This window comes from Osmerus eperlanus, chromosome 6, assembly GCF_963692335.1.
Source record: "Osmerus eperlanus chromosome 6, fOsmEpe2.1, whole genome shotgun sequence".
Taxonomy (NCBI): Eukaryota; Metazoa; Chordata; class Actinopteri; order Osmeriformes; family Osmeridae; genus Osmerus; species Osmerus eperlanus.
In genome coordinates, this window is record NC_085023.1 from 9,603,505 (window position 1) to 9,618,686 (window position 15,182).

At 44.0% G+C, this 15,182-nt stretch overlaps 1 protein-coding gene across 3 annotated transcripts in view; it reads left to right on the forward strand.

Moving 5' to 3' along the window:
- The window catches only part of tet1 (tet methylcytosine dioxygenase 1), a 32,460-nt gene extending 17,598 nt beyond the window's left edge, over positions 1 to 14,862 (forward strand). For 2 of the 3 annotated variants that reach the window (XM_062463320.1, XM_062463319.1), the window contains exons 3-13: positions 1,234 to 1,284; positions 5,675 to 7,994; positions 8,116 to 8,206; positions 8,890 to 8,983; positions 9,146 to 9,354; positions 9,500 to 9,650; positions 9,794 to 9,883; positions 10,015 to 10,152; positions 10,552 to 10,728; positions 10,851 to 10,995; positions 11,126 to 14,862. In XM_062463320.1, the coding sequence (XP_062319304.1) occupies positions 1,234 to 1,284; positions 5,675 to 7,994; positions 8,116 to 8,206; positions 8,890 to 8,983; positions 9,146 to 9,354; positions 9,500 to 9,650; positions 9,794 to 9,883; positions 10,015 to 10,152; positions 10,552 to 10,728; positions 10,851 to 10,995; positions 11,126 to 12,240 (4,581 nt within the window). In that variant the 3' untranslated portion in view covers positions 12,241 to 14,862. Of the gene's footprint in view, positions 1 to 609; positions 1,050 to 1,233; positions 1,285 to 5,674; positions 7,995 to 8,115; positions 8,207 to 8,889; positions 8,984 to 9,145; positions 9,355 to 9,499; positions 9,651 to 9,793; positions 9,884 to 10,014; positions 10,153 to 10,551; positions 10,729 to 10,850; positions 10,996 to 11,125 lie in introns of those variants that run through there. The other variant, XM_062463321.1, reaches the window with a different exon arrangement.
- The last annotated feature ends 320 nt before the right edge of the window (positions 14,863 to 15,182 follow it).

Here is a 15,182-nt window from a genome sequence, read left to right on the forward strand (position 1 = left end):
CACTTAATATCGGGAAATCAAGGTATTTCGAAAATGTCAGACATCTCAGAAACAACGTAAATGGGTTAGTGTTGTTGAGCAAGTAATGTACAATTGCTGTTTTTGATAAACATGAATTTTAGTTGTATCAACACAAGATATTCACATGTTTGTGTGTGTTTGTTTGGGTTGGCATCATACCTGTTGCAAGTGTCTGTGGTGTTTACAGTTCTGTGACTGAACTGGTATTGTGTTGCGTAGGGATAAGTGACACATGCACATACACCTGGACTGACTTATTGCAGAGTTAAGAAACAGAGAGGGGTAGAGGCTGTCTTGTCTGTTTTCTTGTCCTGGTATGACCCCTCTCCATAACATGCCTGCTCTTCATAGAGAATGGTGTCTCAGAACTGTTAGTATCTCTGAACAGCTTCATTCTTTAAAGACCATTATTTCTAATATATTTATGGGATTGCAGTCAGCCATGCAGAGGAATTTCATTGTCTTTCGGACAGTTAACTAATGATTAGAATAACTACTAATGGTTCATCAGTTCATTTATAGTAGATCATTTTCTTGGAGTTCCACTACAGTTCTGCTGTTGTACACATCAGGTGCTGTGTCAGCTCAGCTTAACTCCAGTCCGGTGTGTGAGGGATGTCCGGTCCACAGCTTACATGCTTCCCGTGTGCGTAGGGCTGGAGAAGAAAGCCCACATAGGGGATCCTTTGTTTAGGAGGGTCTAGGCATGGAGAATCATTTACAAGCTGCTAGAGTCCCCACGCCATTGGCTGACGAAGGTCTGTCTGCGAAAGGCATCCCATGCGTGTGTGTGTGCGTGTACTTGTGTGTATCTCCGTGTGTGTGTCATCGTCTGCGGCAGATGCAGCCGCTCGTTATAGTACGGCAACTCACAGGCAGTCTGAGCATGATACTCAGAGCTTGTTCTGCTCTCTACTACTGTGGCCAGCGATTCTTTTGAGGCTGATGGAAGCAAAGCAAGATGGCCACCAGTACCTTTTAGGAATATGCTGCCCAAACTTGAGGGGCTTCTTGTGAGGACACAGAAGGTAAAGACTCTATGCCCCTGGTGTCTATTGTCTAGCAACACAGACACAGACTGTACTGTAGCCTACCAGAGGTTTGTACATACTGTGTCGGATTTTGTTGTCTGTGATATGTTTTTGCTGTGTGTGTACATGTGTTGCTACTAGATCACTAAGGACCTATGTTTGTTTGGCTTGTGTTTTCCAGGTGAGTTGCAAGGACGTGGCCAAACCAGCAACAAAGAAGACAGTTTCCACGGTAACAGACACCCCTCTTTTTTTCTCTAGCCATGTCTTTTTTAGTCGTGGTGGTGCATGAAGCGTCCTTGTGTGTCCTTTTCCTTTTTTTGAAGACATATTTGTGCACCTGCTGTTTTCTTATGAGGGGCGAGGAGGAGACTGGAATGGTTTTAATCTCTAGTTCTGTTGGCTGTCTTGCCTTTGCTTGCCTCAATTGCAGTAATAGCTATAATTTGTTTATGATTATATTGTTCAGTACCCTCGTTAGTGGCATGTTTGTCTGAATGATTTTCTGGGATGATTAAGCTTGTATTTTGGAAATTCATTTAGTTGTAGCTTTTCTGGAAAGCACTAGTGTTATTAGGATCCCAAATGAGTTATTCGGGGTGCGATCTGTGGTGTGTTCCATCTGTCTACATGTGCGTCAACAGAGCTCCATGAATGAAGCTTGAACATGCAGTATTTCACAGAATTACACACACACTTACAGCCCAGGAAGGAAGCATGTTTTTTTTAAGATTTATCTTTAGAGCGCAAGAAGAGAGTTTCTCTTCTTTCTCTCTGTACTTTATTGCAACTCGCAGGTGTACAGCGGCATAATGAAGGGAAAGACTACAACAACCTAAAAGCTTCTTCGTTAAATAAAGAAGTTTAATATAAAATACAAATTACTGTAATATCAGTTTTTAGTCAAACTCTTAAACTCTGAATCAACCAGTTAAGCCCATTAAACCCCATGTGTCAATGATGGTGTTCTATGTAACAAAATGAGGATGTGAAAATAGCAACATCGCATTATTTCTGTCTTTTAAGATGGGCTTTTTCATAGTAGAGTATTAAAGACAGATTGTATCTAGGGATGGATAGTGTGTGTTTGTGTGGATGGTGTTTGTTTAAATGGAAGGTCTGTGTTTGTGTGGATGGTGTGTGTTTGTGTGTACATTGTGTAGTTGAATGGATGGTGTGTTTGTGTGAATGGTATATGGAAGGTGTGTGTTTGTGTTGATAGTGTGTGTTTGAGTTGATGGTGTGCGTTCATGTGAATGGTGTGTGTTTGAGTGGATGGTGTGTGTTTTTATGGAGTGTGTGTGTGTGACTGGATGGTGTGTGTTCATGCAATGTTAGGGATGGATACTCCCTCGGTTGAAACTTCCCTGGAAACCCCTCTCCTCTGAGGAGGTCGTTAGGATTCAGGCAGTAATCACAGTCCTGTTGCTAGGCTAGGAGGCGTGTTTGTGTGTGTGTGTATGTGTCTGTGATTGTGTGCAGAAGAGGGGCTGTGGTTTCAAAGAAAAGCTTTTTCTCTGTACAATACTATGAAGTCAAATGTCTACTGAGAGTGATTTGGAGGTCCAGAGGCAGACACAACAACAGCAGAACAAAGACAGCCCCCAACACATGACACACTTTGAGTTCCTCTATAGCCCTCTCAACCAGCGAGTAAACATCTTATTTCCGTGCCATACACTTAAATAAGACTAATGAATAGCCCTAAACCTATTTTATAACCTATGCCTTCAATACTGCAATAGACCTATATGTTTCAACAAACCACACAGTCTGTAGTTTGTCTGTGTTATGACAAATGTACACAGAAATAGCTTTCACATACAAACGCAAACACACATAGCTATTCTTGTGAGGACTCACAAGTCAGTCCTATTCAAAATCCTGTTTTTCTTAACTCTAACCTTAACTCTAACTTTAACCTTAACAGAAAACCTAACCTGAATCCTAACCCTAACCCTAGCTCCGGAACTATCCCTAACCACTAACCTCAACCCTTAGTCCTAACACTAATTCTAACCCTATAACCCAACCCCTTTAAACCCCCTAGACATTGAATGGATATTTCTATTCTTGTGGGGATGTCAGGTCCATATAGGAAGGATATCTAAAAGACTGTACATACACAGTACACATCATTGTGTTTAAACAGGTTTGAATGTGACTGACACTGACACACTCCCTTTCCCTTAATCCCAACTTTCTCTCCCCCCCTCTCTCGCTCTTTCTTTATCTGCTTCCTCTCTGCCTCTATCTTCCTTTCTTTCCCTCTCCCCTTCTCGAGTGGCCAGCTAGCAGACGACTGTTGCAGCAGCTGCCATGATATTGCTTCAGCTTCTGCCCCAACAATATGTTGATTCAGCATGCTCTTACTAGTAAGGGAGGACAAAAACTAATGAGAAGAGAGGGTGGTGCTGAAAACATACTTTAGTGAGTATATGCAGAGGTGAATTCAACACATTTAGGAGATAATATGGTGTGTGATTAGAGTCTCAAAAGGCAGTAAAAAAAAAAAGAAAGCTCACCAGACACTCTCCTCACCCAGTAATTGCTCGACTCCCCGGAGAACGATATGTTTGGTCTGTGGGTTTAGAGGAGCTGTGAAAATGATTGTATATTAAAGTGGTCTTCTACTGCTGGAACAGAATATATTTGTAGTCACACAACACAGAGCAGTTGAAAGTGTTGAAAGTCCATTCCCTCATTTATTTTTCTATACTCTCACTGACTCTGCAGATGTACACCACAGTACTTTGTGTATGTATTGTATACAGTATGTCCAAGATGAGTCTATGTTGACCTTGGTAAAATCACCTACAAGGCTGGAGACAGTCCTGTCCTCTAAAGCAGTGGTATTCAACCCTGGTCCTCAGGACCCACTGTCCTGCTTGTTTTAGATCAATGTTTCTCAAGTGGTGGGAGAGAGGGTTGCGGACGTGTGCTTCGGCTCGGAAGCACACTAAAAATCAAACTTGTGTGACTCAGAGTTGATAGCTGTCTTGAGTTACAAATGATTCAAATGAATGGGTCTATGCAAGCTCTGCAGAAGCCTGATAGACCCATTCATTTGAATCAGGTGTGTTGGAGCAGAAAAACATCAAAAACATGCAGGACAGTGGGTCCCGAGGACCAGGGTTGAAGACCACTGCTCTAGTGTTTGGTAAACGAAGTTGTGATTGAGTTTAATATGGGTTCAGACCATGTAACCTAGGCATATAAAGTAGCTGACATCCACCTACACAGAGCACAGCCGTTAGACTTTAACAACTGTGCATAAAATAAGATGACTAACATTCAAACACAATACGCAGACAAACACACGCACTGCTTCTCTAGCTAGATTTTTTAAATTTTTTGAATTTTGTTTGTTGAGTCTGTGGCACTGTGTTTGTATCTTTATCACTCAAACATTCTTCTAATCATACATTTGATAATGAATAATGTACAAGCTACTGGCTTGTATTATTAGAGAGCATGTGTCTTGACTTGCTTGAACAGGATCCGGGGCTGAGTAAAGGATAGCTCAAAGCAAGGACAGTTGTTGTTTGTAAGTTAACTGTATGATACAGTGTCTCTCATTGTTCTTTTCAATCTTTGTAAACACAACTGCAAAGCAACTGCACAATGCTGCCATGATGCATGTGATATTGACAAAAGGGACATTTTACCAGTTGGTGAAAGATTCTTCCCCACTCTTCTAACAGTAAGCCAGTGGAATACCCTCAACCCTCCCAGTTATTTGTCTTTTATTTTCTCTTTATCCTTTTCTTTCTTTCCCAGTCCTTTCTTTCTATTCCATTCTTTTACTACCGCATACACTTTATTCTCTCTCTTCCTCCCCCCTGCCTTTTCTCCTTTCCATCAACCACTCATTTGTCACAAGTGTACTGTCGTGGCCTCAGAGACCACAGTATGCAATCAGCATTACCTCTCAGAAGCAATCAATATGTCAATACTGTGAACCTTGGATGGGGGGAGAACTGCTGGCCATTCTTTGACATCACAGTGAAAGGGTCAGGCTCCTTGGACGCTGTGTGGATAACAGCCCCTGTGTTGCAGGGGGGCTTTCTCAGACACACACTCACATACATACACTCTGTGACCCTCAACAGTGACACAACTTAGTTAACTCTGTTAACTAAGCTGTTACTAGGTTTGTCTGTCTTTTTTGCAGCCCAGGCGGGAATACAACCCGAGGCTTCATGTGTGGAGTTAGAATTGTATTCATCTTCTAATTTCTGAGTGATTTTGCTGATCTCTATCCTGTAATAGTTTCCACAGTGATTTTATTTATCCTTACTGTGAAACACATGCGCATACACACATATACAACCTGTGCTGGGTGGAAATCTGCCTGTATTCCGTAACCGTTCGGTGCCTCACTATGACATGTTGAGTCACTCTCTCGCTATCTCTCTCTCTCCCTCTCTCTCTCTTTCTCTCTTAAGCTCTCTCGCTCTATCACACTCTCTCTTGCTCTTGATCGCATTTTTTGCTCTCTCTCTCTTACTCTCTCTTGTTCTCTCTTGATATGTCTCACACTCATTCTCTCTCTCTCAAACACAATCTCTCTTGCTATTTATCGTTCGATCTCTCACATTCTTGCTCTCTCTTTCTCTCAGGTGGCTAGTGAGGGGGTTTCAGTAAATGGCAGAGGACCAGTTCAGATGGCAGATGACACCCATACGACAGCGGAGGAGGAAGACGGGGAGGAGGGCCCCATACCTCACACACATTCCCCCCACGTCCACCACGACTGCCTTCTCACGCCAACCCGAAATGGCCAGCCAGCACTTAACAAGACAGAGCCAGATCTGGACCCGACCAGCAATGCACTTCAACAACACCACTGCACTTCTGTGACTTTTCAAAATGGTGCTGATAAAAAACAGATGAAAACAAATGGTGCTGAACCGAATGCTGGGTCACCTAGTCTAAGTACTACATCAGAGTCCATGTCACAAAGCACTATCGCAGAGCCCCATAAGACAACATTGCCCATCTTCCCCAAAGGTAGCTGTGAGACTACACCTGAGGCCCTGATTGATGGTATGTCAGGTCCACTGAAGAAGATCAAACTGGAGGAGCCGTGGGAGTGGTCCTCTGACCACACCTCCACACCAATAGATGGTGACGATGACGTGTACGAGGATGGGCTGTCCACATTAGCGGCTGTGGTCTGCTTCTCCATCACAGACAGGAAGGGCCTGGAGGAGAAGCTCTGCAACTCACGCTCTCCTATCCTGCGCTCCTTCAAAACGGAACCAGAAGACTTGTATTCTTTCAAAACAGAACAAGAGGACTGTAGGGGTGACGTGTGTCTAAGAAGCACTCCCATCAGCCTGTTAAAGGCTCCTGCCACTCTCAAAAGGGAGCCCTCTCCAGGTGTCTGTCTCCCCAGCGTACAATCCTTGGTAGAGCAGAGGAATATCAGTGTTGAACAGGCTATCGCTATTGAGGCCTTGACTCAACTGGCAGCTATCCCCCAAAACCTTCCTGGGCTCATCAAAACCGAACCACGCGTTGAAAGCCCCATCTCTCTCATTACTCTACCTTCAACGCTCACATACACCTCCTGTAGAAACACACTTCTGCCGGAGGCCAAACCCACAGTTGGGATCCACTCCAACAAAGTCCCAGTCATCAGTTCACCACTGCAGCAGACCTCGGTCATACGCCCCCCAGTGGCCAGGCAGGGTAATGTAATCCAGTGCACCTGGGGAGCGGTCTCCACAGGCAAGCTGGGTCTACAAGACCTCCTGGAAGCCAGCGAGAGAGGCCAGTACAGGAGAGCAGAGCAGGGCAATGGTCCTCACCCCATCCGGAAGGATCAGGACAGGGGTTTTAATAAAAATCCAGATAGGATGTTTGGGAGGGAAGCCGAGAGGGTTGTGGGTAACAGTGGAAGGAATCGGGATGAGGAGGAGGTTGCAGCTCAACTGGCCGACTTAGCCTTCATCATCCAATCCCGTCACAAGCATCTGGGTTATCCCTCCCAGCACTCAGAGAACAACCCTCCTAGAGGAACTCCAGTCTCGGCAATCAAATACAACCACAACTCCCAAGGGACTCCCGGTCACAAAAAGACCCTCGCAAAGAAAACCAAGACCCCTCCTAAACCCAGGAAGAAAAAGGTGTATGAAGGTAAGGAAGGAGAGGGTTGGGGTCCAGCTTCAAACAACCACAGGACCCCACTGACTAAACGCACCCCAAACAGCAAGACCCCTACCAAGGGCAGAGTCCAGAAGGTTCTCCTCCAGCAGAAGGCTTCTCCCAAAAGAAATCTGTTCCTCCCCCAGGCCCAGATTGACCTGAAGAGTTACCTGGCTGATGCTGAGGAGCGCAAGAAGTTCCTCTACCACAGCAGTGCCCACAAGACAGACGCCCCTCACACTGGATTACAGGTCCCTTCCACAGGGCAGGTCAACTACAATAGCTCTCACTACCTTAACACCACTCACAGTCAGGGTCAAGATCACCACCCGTGGTCGCATTCAAACGGACACCTTCCTGTTCAGGAGAACTGCCACCTTGACCAATCATTGGGAGGACGCGAACTGGAGTTGGACAGACGTTTGTTTTCTCAGGTAACGCAGCCCTACGACGGGCCGCAGCATGGTACTAACCCAGAGACAAGCTACACCAGCCCACCCAGTCTGGGATCCAATCACAGTACCAGTCTGGCCAATGGCACTTCAGGGGCTCGGAGATCCCCGCCTCTTTGTCAGCAGAGTTACTACAAGGTGGAGCAGTCAGGCCCAGTCACAGTGTTGTCCACGTCAGCTGATTGCAATCTGGACCAATCGGAGGAGTCTACTCCAACCAAGAATGGCATTAATGGATTCCTGGAATCCCCACTTATCTTCCTGGACACACCCATGAAGAACCTGCTCAGCACCCCTTCAAAAAAGCTAACTGAGCTGCCTACCTGTGGATGTGTGGGTGAGTCACACTAGTACAACCTACTGTTGGCTTGTTGATGGTGTGTAAATATAGATTATTATGATGGATGACCATTTGTATTTTTCTGGAACCATTATAGCACTTTTTTATCTCGCCACAGAACAAATCTTAGAGAAGGAGGAGGGTCCGTACTACACTCACTTAGGAGCTGGACCCAGTGTAGCCGCTGTCAGAGACATGATGGAGAACAGGTAATGGTTCTAGCTCTGGTTTGGCTTTGGCTGAAGGTGTATGTTAATTCACACAAAACTTCTGTGTGTGTGTGTGCGTGTATTCACCATACTGACCTGACCTGCCCAAGGCCCTCCTTACCAACAGGCTTCTGTGCCGAGTGGAATGGGGTGGGGTTTAGGACTTAGAGGCTGCAAAAACGGTGGTTCATTGAATACACACGCAGACACACACACTCACAAACAGACACGCACAGACATACACACTCACAAATATACACACACTCGCAAACGGCTTGTTAGAACAGGAAACCCCTTGGGCTGAATCGAGGGGCCCGTCAAAAGAGATGACAACCTCATGTTAGCAGTCTCACTCAAAACTATTCTGCACAAAAAGCGTACTGAATACTGTGTTAACTATTGTTTTTAAGTGAACAATGTGAGAAGATAAGTTCAGTTGACTAAATGTTTGATTTGTAAATGCTGAATGATGTGTTTGTTGCCTCTTGGTCCCAGGTATGGGGAGGAAGATGTTTGTATGTCCTTAGATATAGCAATGTTATGGAAATGTAGTGAGATTATGACAGATTAGTTGTTATTATTAATTTGATATTATATAAATACTGCTATATGCATCATTTGTACCTAACTTTGAAAAGCATCTGCTAAATTAATACATGTGAATGTATATATGTTTGTCTCAGGTATGGTGAAAAGGGGAAGGCAGTGAGAGTGGAGGTTGTTGTATATACAGGCAAAGAGGGAAAGAGCTCCCAGGGTTGTCCAATTGCCAAATGGGTAAGCAGTTATTATATTTGTCTTGTTTACCAGTAAATGGCTGGTTATGCCTGTTATGCCTGTCTGCCTGTTTAAATGTGTGATCCCTGTGTGTATGTGTGTATGCAAACACAAGGGACACACATTTACATGTGTTTGTGTGTGTGTGTGTGTGTGTGCCAGGTTATACGTCGTGGTAGCCTGGAGGAGAAGCTGCTGTGTCTTGTGCGGCGGCGGGCGGGGCACCATTGCGATAGTGCTGTGGTGGTGATCCTCATTCTGGCATGGGAGGGCATCCCTCGGAGCGTGGCAGACAGCCTGTACCAGGAACTTACACAGACCCTCTGCAAATATGGCTCCCCTACCAGTCGCCGTTGCGCTCTCAATGAGGAGTGAGTCGCTAGCACCCATGTCTACCACAGACTGTTCTCACTGTTTCGTAAAGGAAAGAGATGAGAGTCACTGAGTTTCATATCACAACACCTACTATAAAGGTTATCACGCTACATCCTTCCTCACTGTCCCTCCTCTCCTCAGTCGCACTTGTGCGTGTCAGGGACTGGACCAAGACACCTGTGGAGCCTCCTTCTCCTTTGGCTGCTCCTGGAGTATGTACTACAATGGCTGCAAGTTTGCCCGCAGCAAGGTGCCTCGCAAATTCCGCCTGTTAGGAGACTACCCTCAGGAGGTAAGTGTGGAGAAGGACATTACTGGAGGCCGCTACTACAGCCCACTATTGTCAAACGGCTAGTCAACCCCCCAGTGGCCACAGAGGGTTATGACAGTGACTGTTTACTCTTGTTCCTCTCTCTAACATGGGTGTTGGGACAGGAGGAGAAGTTGGAGAACCATCTGCAGAACCTTGCCTCTGACCTTGCTCCAGTTTACAAGAGACTGGCACCTGAGGCCTTCCAAAACCAGGTAGACTGCACCTCAAACCCCCACCTAAACTTTTGAGTTGGGGTCGAGAGTCGATGAGCATCTACCTTCTTCTCCATCTTCTCACCCCATCCCGTTCTATTGTCTCCCCTTCTGTTGTTTTGCTCCCAAAGGTGGACCATGAGCAGGCAGGGCCTGACTGCAGGCTGGGCTGCAGGGAGGGGCGGCCGTTTTCCGGGGTGACGGCGTGTGTGGATTTCTGTGCCCATGCCCACAAGGATACGCACAACATGAACAACGGCAGCACTGTGGTATGCAGAGCTGTCAGAATCTCCCAATAACCCAACCATGAAAAAAACGTGAAGGACCTGTGAAGGTGTTGCTAAATATGTGTCATTTTCATATGAAATCCCAGTTCAGGGTCATCTTCATCACACGCACAGATGTTGAAATGCATTCTATTCTTCAGTTTGTCAAACCTTCTATCTAATTCTGAGGATTCTATGGGAATGGACTTAGAAATTATTATTTGGTACTTTTGGGACTATTATCAAACTACAAAATAACTGCATATTGAATCAGTCAAATGACTTCATAAGTTATTTCTATGATCATGACACTCTCAGTAGCCTGGAAACAAATGAGCACTGGTTTGAGGTAGATCCTCTGTTTTATGTCTTTAAGTGCCATCGTCCTGTGATGTGTTTCAGGTTTGCACTTTAACCAAGGAGGATAACCGGGCAGTACGCAACATCCCAGAGGATGAACAGCTCCACGTTCTGCCCCTCTACAAGGTTTCTGACAAAGATGAGTTTGGTCGCCCAGAGGGCCAGTGGGCCAAGATCCAGACGGGGGCCTTGCAGGTTCTGTCTGCCTTCCCTCGAGAGGTATGCTCTCATCTGGCCTCAAGTTGTCCTTGGGCGAATGCAGGTTACTGTTCTTAACCCTAATCCTGTCCCAGGGCTACTGAAACTCCTGGCTAAACGAGTAATAACCAAATTGTCACCAGGTGCGCTTGCTGGCCGAGCCTGTCAAGTCAGCCCGGAAGAAGAAGCAAGAGGCTCGCCTCAAAGCGCAAGCAGATAAACTAGAAAAGAAACTGGGGCAGAGCCCCATCACCCCAGGAAAGATCAAACATGAAACACCCAACAAAGGTACTAATTGGTTGACTAATTGTTTCTCATTGGTTTTGATTGGTTGACAAATAATGAACAAATTTAAGGAGAGTGCCTTGATTAGTGGATAGATTTATTTATTTATGTGGTTGATGTGTTTGTTTTGCAGGTTTTAAGAGCACTTCTGCAGTGCAGGATACCTTGTTTAAAACAGAGCCACTTGCCTACCCAAGTTCTTACAGACCACCACCAGTCCCAAACAGTTTGGATAACTACCTACCAGAGCCTAACCCACCCAGCACTTACAACCCAAGCTCCACCAGCTACAAAACTCCACCAGGGGTCCTAACCCCAGGGAGAGAGGCCCTCTCCCCCTACCAACCCAGTCTGCATGCCCCCCAGTATGGCCACAACGGTTCACCCCATAATTACAACACAATCGGAGAGTCCATGAATGGTTACCCTCCAGGGGCCGATGACCCCAAGGCCTTCTTGAAGCAGTTGGCAGACCCCTCGGAGTGTATCTCCTCCCAAGCAGTTTGTGGCAACAACTCTCGGACATATAAATCTGAGCCCAACGAGGTGCACTGCACAATGATCCGAAGAGGCCCCCCCCCACGAGAAAACACTCCCCCCCCTTCATACTGCCCCCTGCCTGTGTCTGAGGGCCTCCAAAGCAGACTGAATGGACTCCACAGGCAACTGGGGGAGTTGCCTCCTCACATGCCCTTCCTCCCACAGACGCCGCCCCCCGTCCCAGACGAACTCAAGCAGGAGGAGGTTTGGTCCGACAGTGAACACAACTTCCTGGACAATGACATAGGTGGAGTTGCTGTGGCGCCATCCCACGGTTCCATTCTCATTGAGTGTGCTCGGAAAGAGATGCACGCCACCACCCCCATCCTACGACCCAACCGCAGCCACCCTACCCGCATCTCCTTGGTCTTCTATCAGCACAAGTCTCTAAACGAGCCAGGCCACGGGCTGGCCATGTGGGAGGCCAAGATGGAGGCCAAGCGGGACCGGGAGAGGGAGGAGGAGGCCGAAAGGCTGGCAATGGGACTGGGGGATGCTGAGATGGAGGGCAGTCATGACCAGGGAAAGGGAAAGAGGAGTAAGGTGGCGGGAGAGGTGGAGCCAGAGGAAGAAGAGGAGATCCAGGAGAAGAGGAGGGTTCTGAAGGTTCCAACCCGTCAAGCCTTGACTATTCCAATGGATGGAGTCATCACTGCGTCCCCTTATGCTCTCACCCAAGTCACAGGCCCCTACAACCGATGGACATAACACACACACCCTGTGCTACTGCCTTACCTCAATCAACTTAATGCTTGTCTACGTGTTTTTATACATGTATTTTCATTTGGGCTTTTTTAATGTTTGTGTGTTTTTCTCTCTGTGTGATGAGGAAGACTACCGTTGGTTTCTAACTGTGAGTTTTGGTGTTGCAGATTGTTTTTTATTGTAATAAGATGGTGCTTAGAATATGTTTTTAAAGATGTTTTAAAGTTCTTTTATGGACGTGATTACAAATGAACAAGATGTGAGTATTTATTCTGATCATGAGGTTATTATTTCTTTTGGGGTGCAAGCCTTTTTACTGCAAATTTAAAATGCTTTTTTTTAAGTTGACTCAAATTCAAGGAGTGGTAAAAATTCTGTTTTACATGGTTTAATGTTATTTTGATGGTTATATTTTAGACTATAATGCATTTTTCTACCCATTTAGTTTTCAATTCATTGATTCAATCATTAGCAGTAATTTGGGGTAAACATACTATTACACATAAAGCAAGACATTTTACATTTACTACAGTTGATTTTAATAAAGACATGTATGTAGCATTGTGCTTTTTCTGCTCAGCTTTGAGTTGTCTTGTTGGTATGAAGGAAATGTGCACCGCTTTGGTTTTTAGTTTGTTTTTTCCCCCTGTTATTTTACCTTCTTGTTTAATGTACAAAGATGGCATCAATTATTGTAAAGCACATTTTTTTTACTTGAAAAAGTCCCTTTTTGATTAATATGGATAGATATATAGATATATAGATATACGTATGGAAATACAGTATATATGTGTATGTATACAACTTATGTGACACTTTTACTCTCCTTTCAGTATTTCTACATTTATTTTGTGTTTCAATGTTGTGAATTAATTTAGCTATGATTTAAGAAATGCTATCTATCACATATCTTGAATTTAGTTTATACAACAACTCAAACTATTTTTTTCTTAGCATTTATGATATTATGCATTCAAAGATCATACTTATTCATATTGGCACTTAATTTATTTAGTTGCAATTGGGAGTTGTGCTAATTGTCCATTTTTTGGTCACAGCTAATAAGACCACATGACTGAAAGCTAATTATGACCATTTTGTATCTTTTCTTACTGGTGCTAACAAGATGTCTACTCTTCTCAAGCTATGAAATGTGTCTGGTATGAATAGAAACTTCCCAGTCACCAAATTCTAGGTATGAACAGACTGCTTTGGAAATCCACACCACCTTACTTAGTGAACACCACTAAATAATTTCCTGGTCCATCTTATGGTGTATCGTATTCCTTTGATATTTTCAGGTGCTTTGTCTGCTGGAGACTTTGTTTACAGGGGATTTTCATAAATATTCCACAGGGTCCAACTGTGGCATGCAAGTTTGGTTGGTTTCAACTGCTGTCAGAACAGGAAATGCATTTATATTAAACCCATGTGTTTAGGAAGTTCCATCTCTCCCTGGAGTTTGGCAATGTCGGAAATTGCACCATCCTTGGAACTCCATGTCATATGGTGATGGTCCAAGGACAATTAGTTCTCAACAATTGTTAATTGGTGCTTATCCTGCTCACATGGAAATAATATACTTACAGTCATGACAAAAAGACAGAAACAAACTCATAAAATAATATTTTTATCATATTCATTGGCTGTAATGTAATTGTAACTGATGGCATAATTGTTACATCTTGCATATGGTGCTAATATGCCTAAATGTTCTGGTGCATTGACAAAGCCTATTCTTAAGGTGATGTTTTAGTTCTATGAGCATGACCGGCATGTCCTTGTGGATATGGTGTCAAGCTGTATTCTACTTTAAAGTCTAAACTGAAGTTTAGAAAGCAGATGTAACAGTTAACATAGTTCTGTGCCCTTTCTTGAGTTGAAAGTTTCGGCACACATCTATGAAGTATTTTTGTTACAGGTGATAACACAGAAGATTTCCCTTTCGATTTGTATTACTATACTGTTGAGACAGATAGATTAACACTATCATGGTTTTTGTCAATATGCTACTAATTATCTTCTTAGCATTTTTGAAAAGAGCTAAGTAAATGTCTTCCAATAATGTCTTGAACAAAGTTTCTTCTTAATCATCCATACAAATCAGAGTGTAATAGATTAAAATGTATTCGTAGAAACGTTGAAGGGGGTTGCATACATTTACAAAGTAACACATGTAGGCAGTTACAAGCTATTACATATTTTAGAGAACAATGTTTTAACATTTTGTAAATCTTTCCACCTTTATTCAAAACAATTTTTTTTCTATAAATGAATCCTGACATTGCTTTACTTACTGAGGAACCTCCATGCCCTTGTGTAACTTGAAAACTATATCAAGGAAGAAATAACTAGCACCAGCATTTTACAGGTTTTAAAAGTCAGAGCTTTGTACTGGTAGTCTAAATATTTCAACTGTACTTGTGAAACAGACTGTTTTTAATGTACTGTACAAGGTTGCGTAAACAATGGATGGCCTTGCTTATTTTAAAACTGAGTGACAAATTACTGTACATTGCTGTAAGGTTAAAAAAAAAGAAGAAAAAAAAGGACTTCAGCACTCCTCCTATGGAAGGCTGACCTCTTTGGGGATTGTAAAATAAAAAAATATATTTATATTTTGAACTGTGTCCATTCTTTTATTTCTTGATAATGCTTATGTGGACTGCTGACATGACTACATTCAAAATAAGACATGAATCTTTTAATCATTGTCATACTAGGGAAGGCCCTGTTTGGAAGAATGAGATACAAGCCTACTAATAATATGGTTCTTTGACCTGTAGAATGTGTGATAGACGCTTTGATAGGGCTGCTATCCACTGCTCCTCGAGGAAGAACAGCAGGGATGGGGGAAATGCAATAAACAAATTGCAATGGTGGACACTCATGCACGCGTGTGTGTGTGTGTGTGTGTGTGTGTGTGTGTTTAGTCTAGTGTTGCC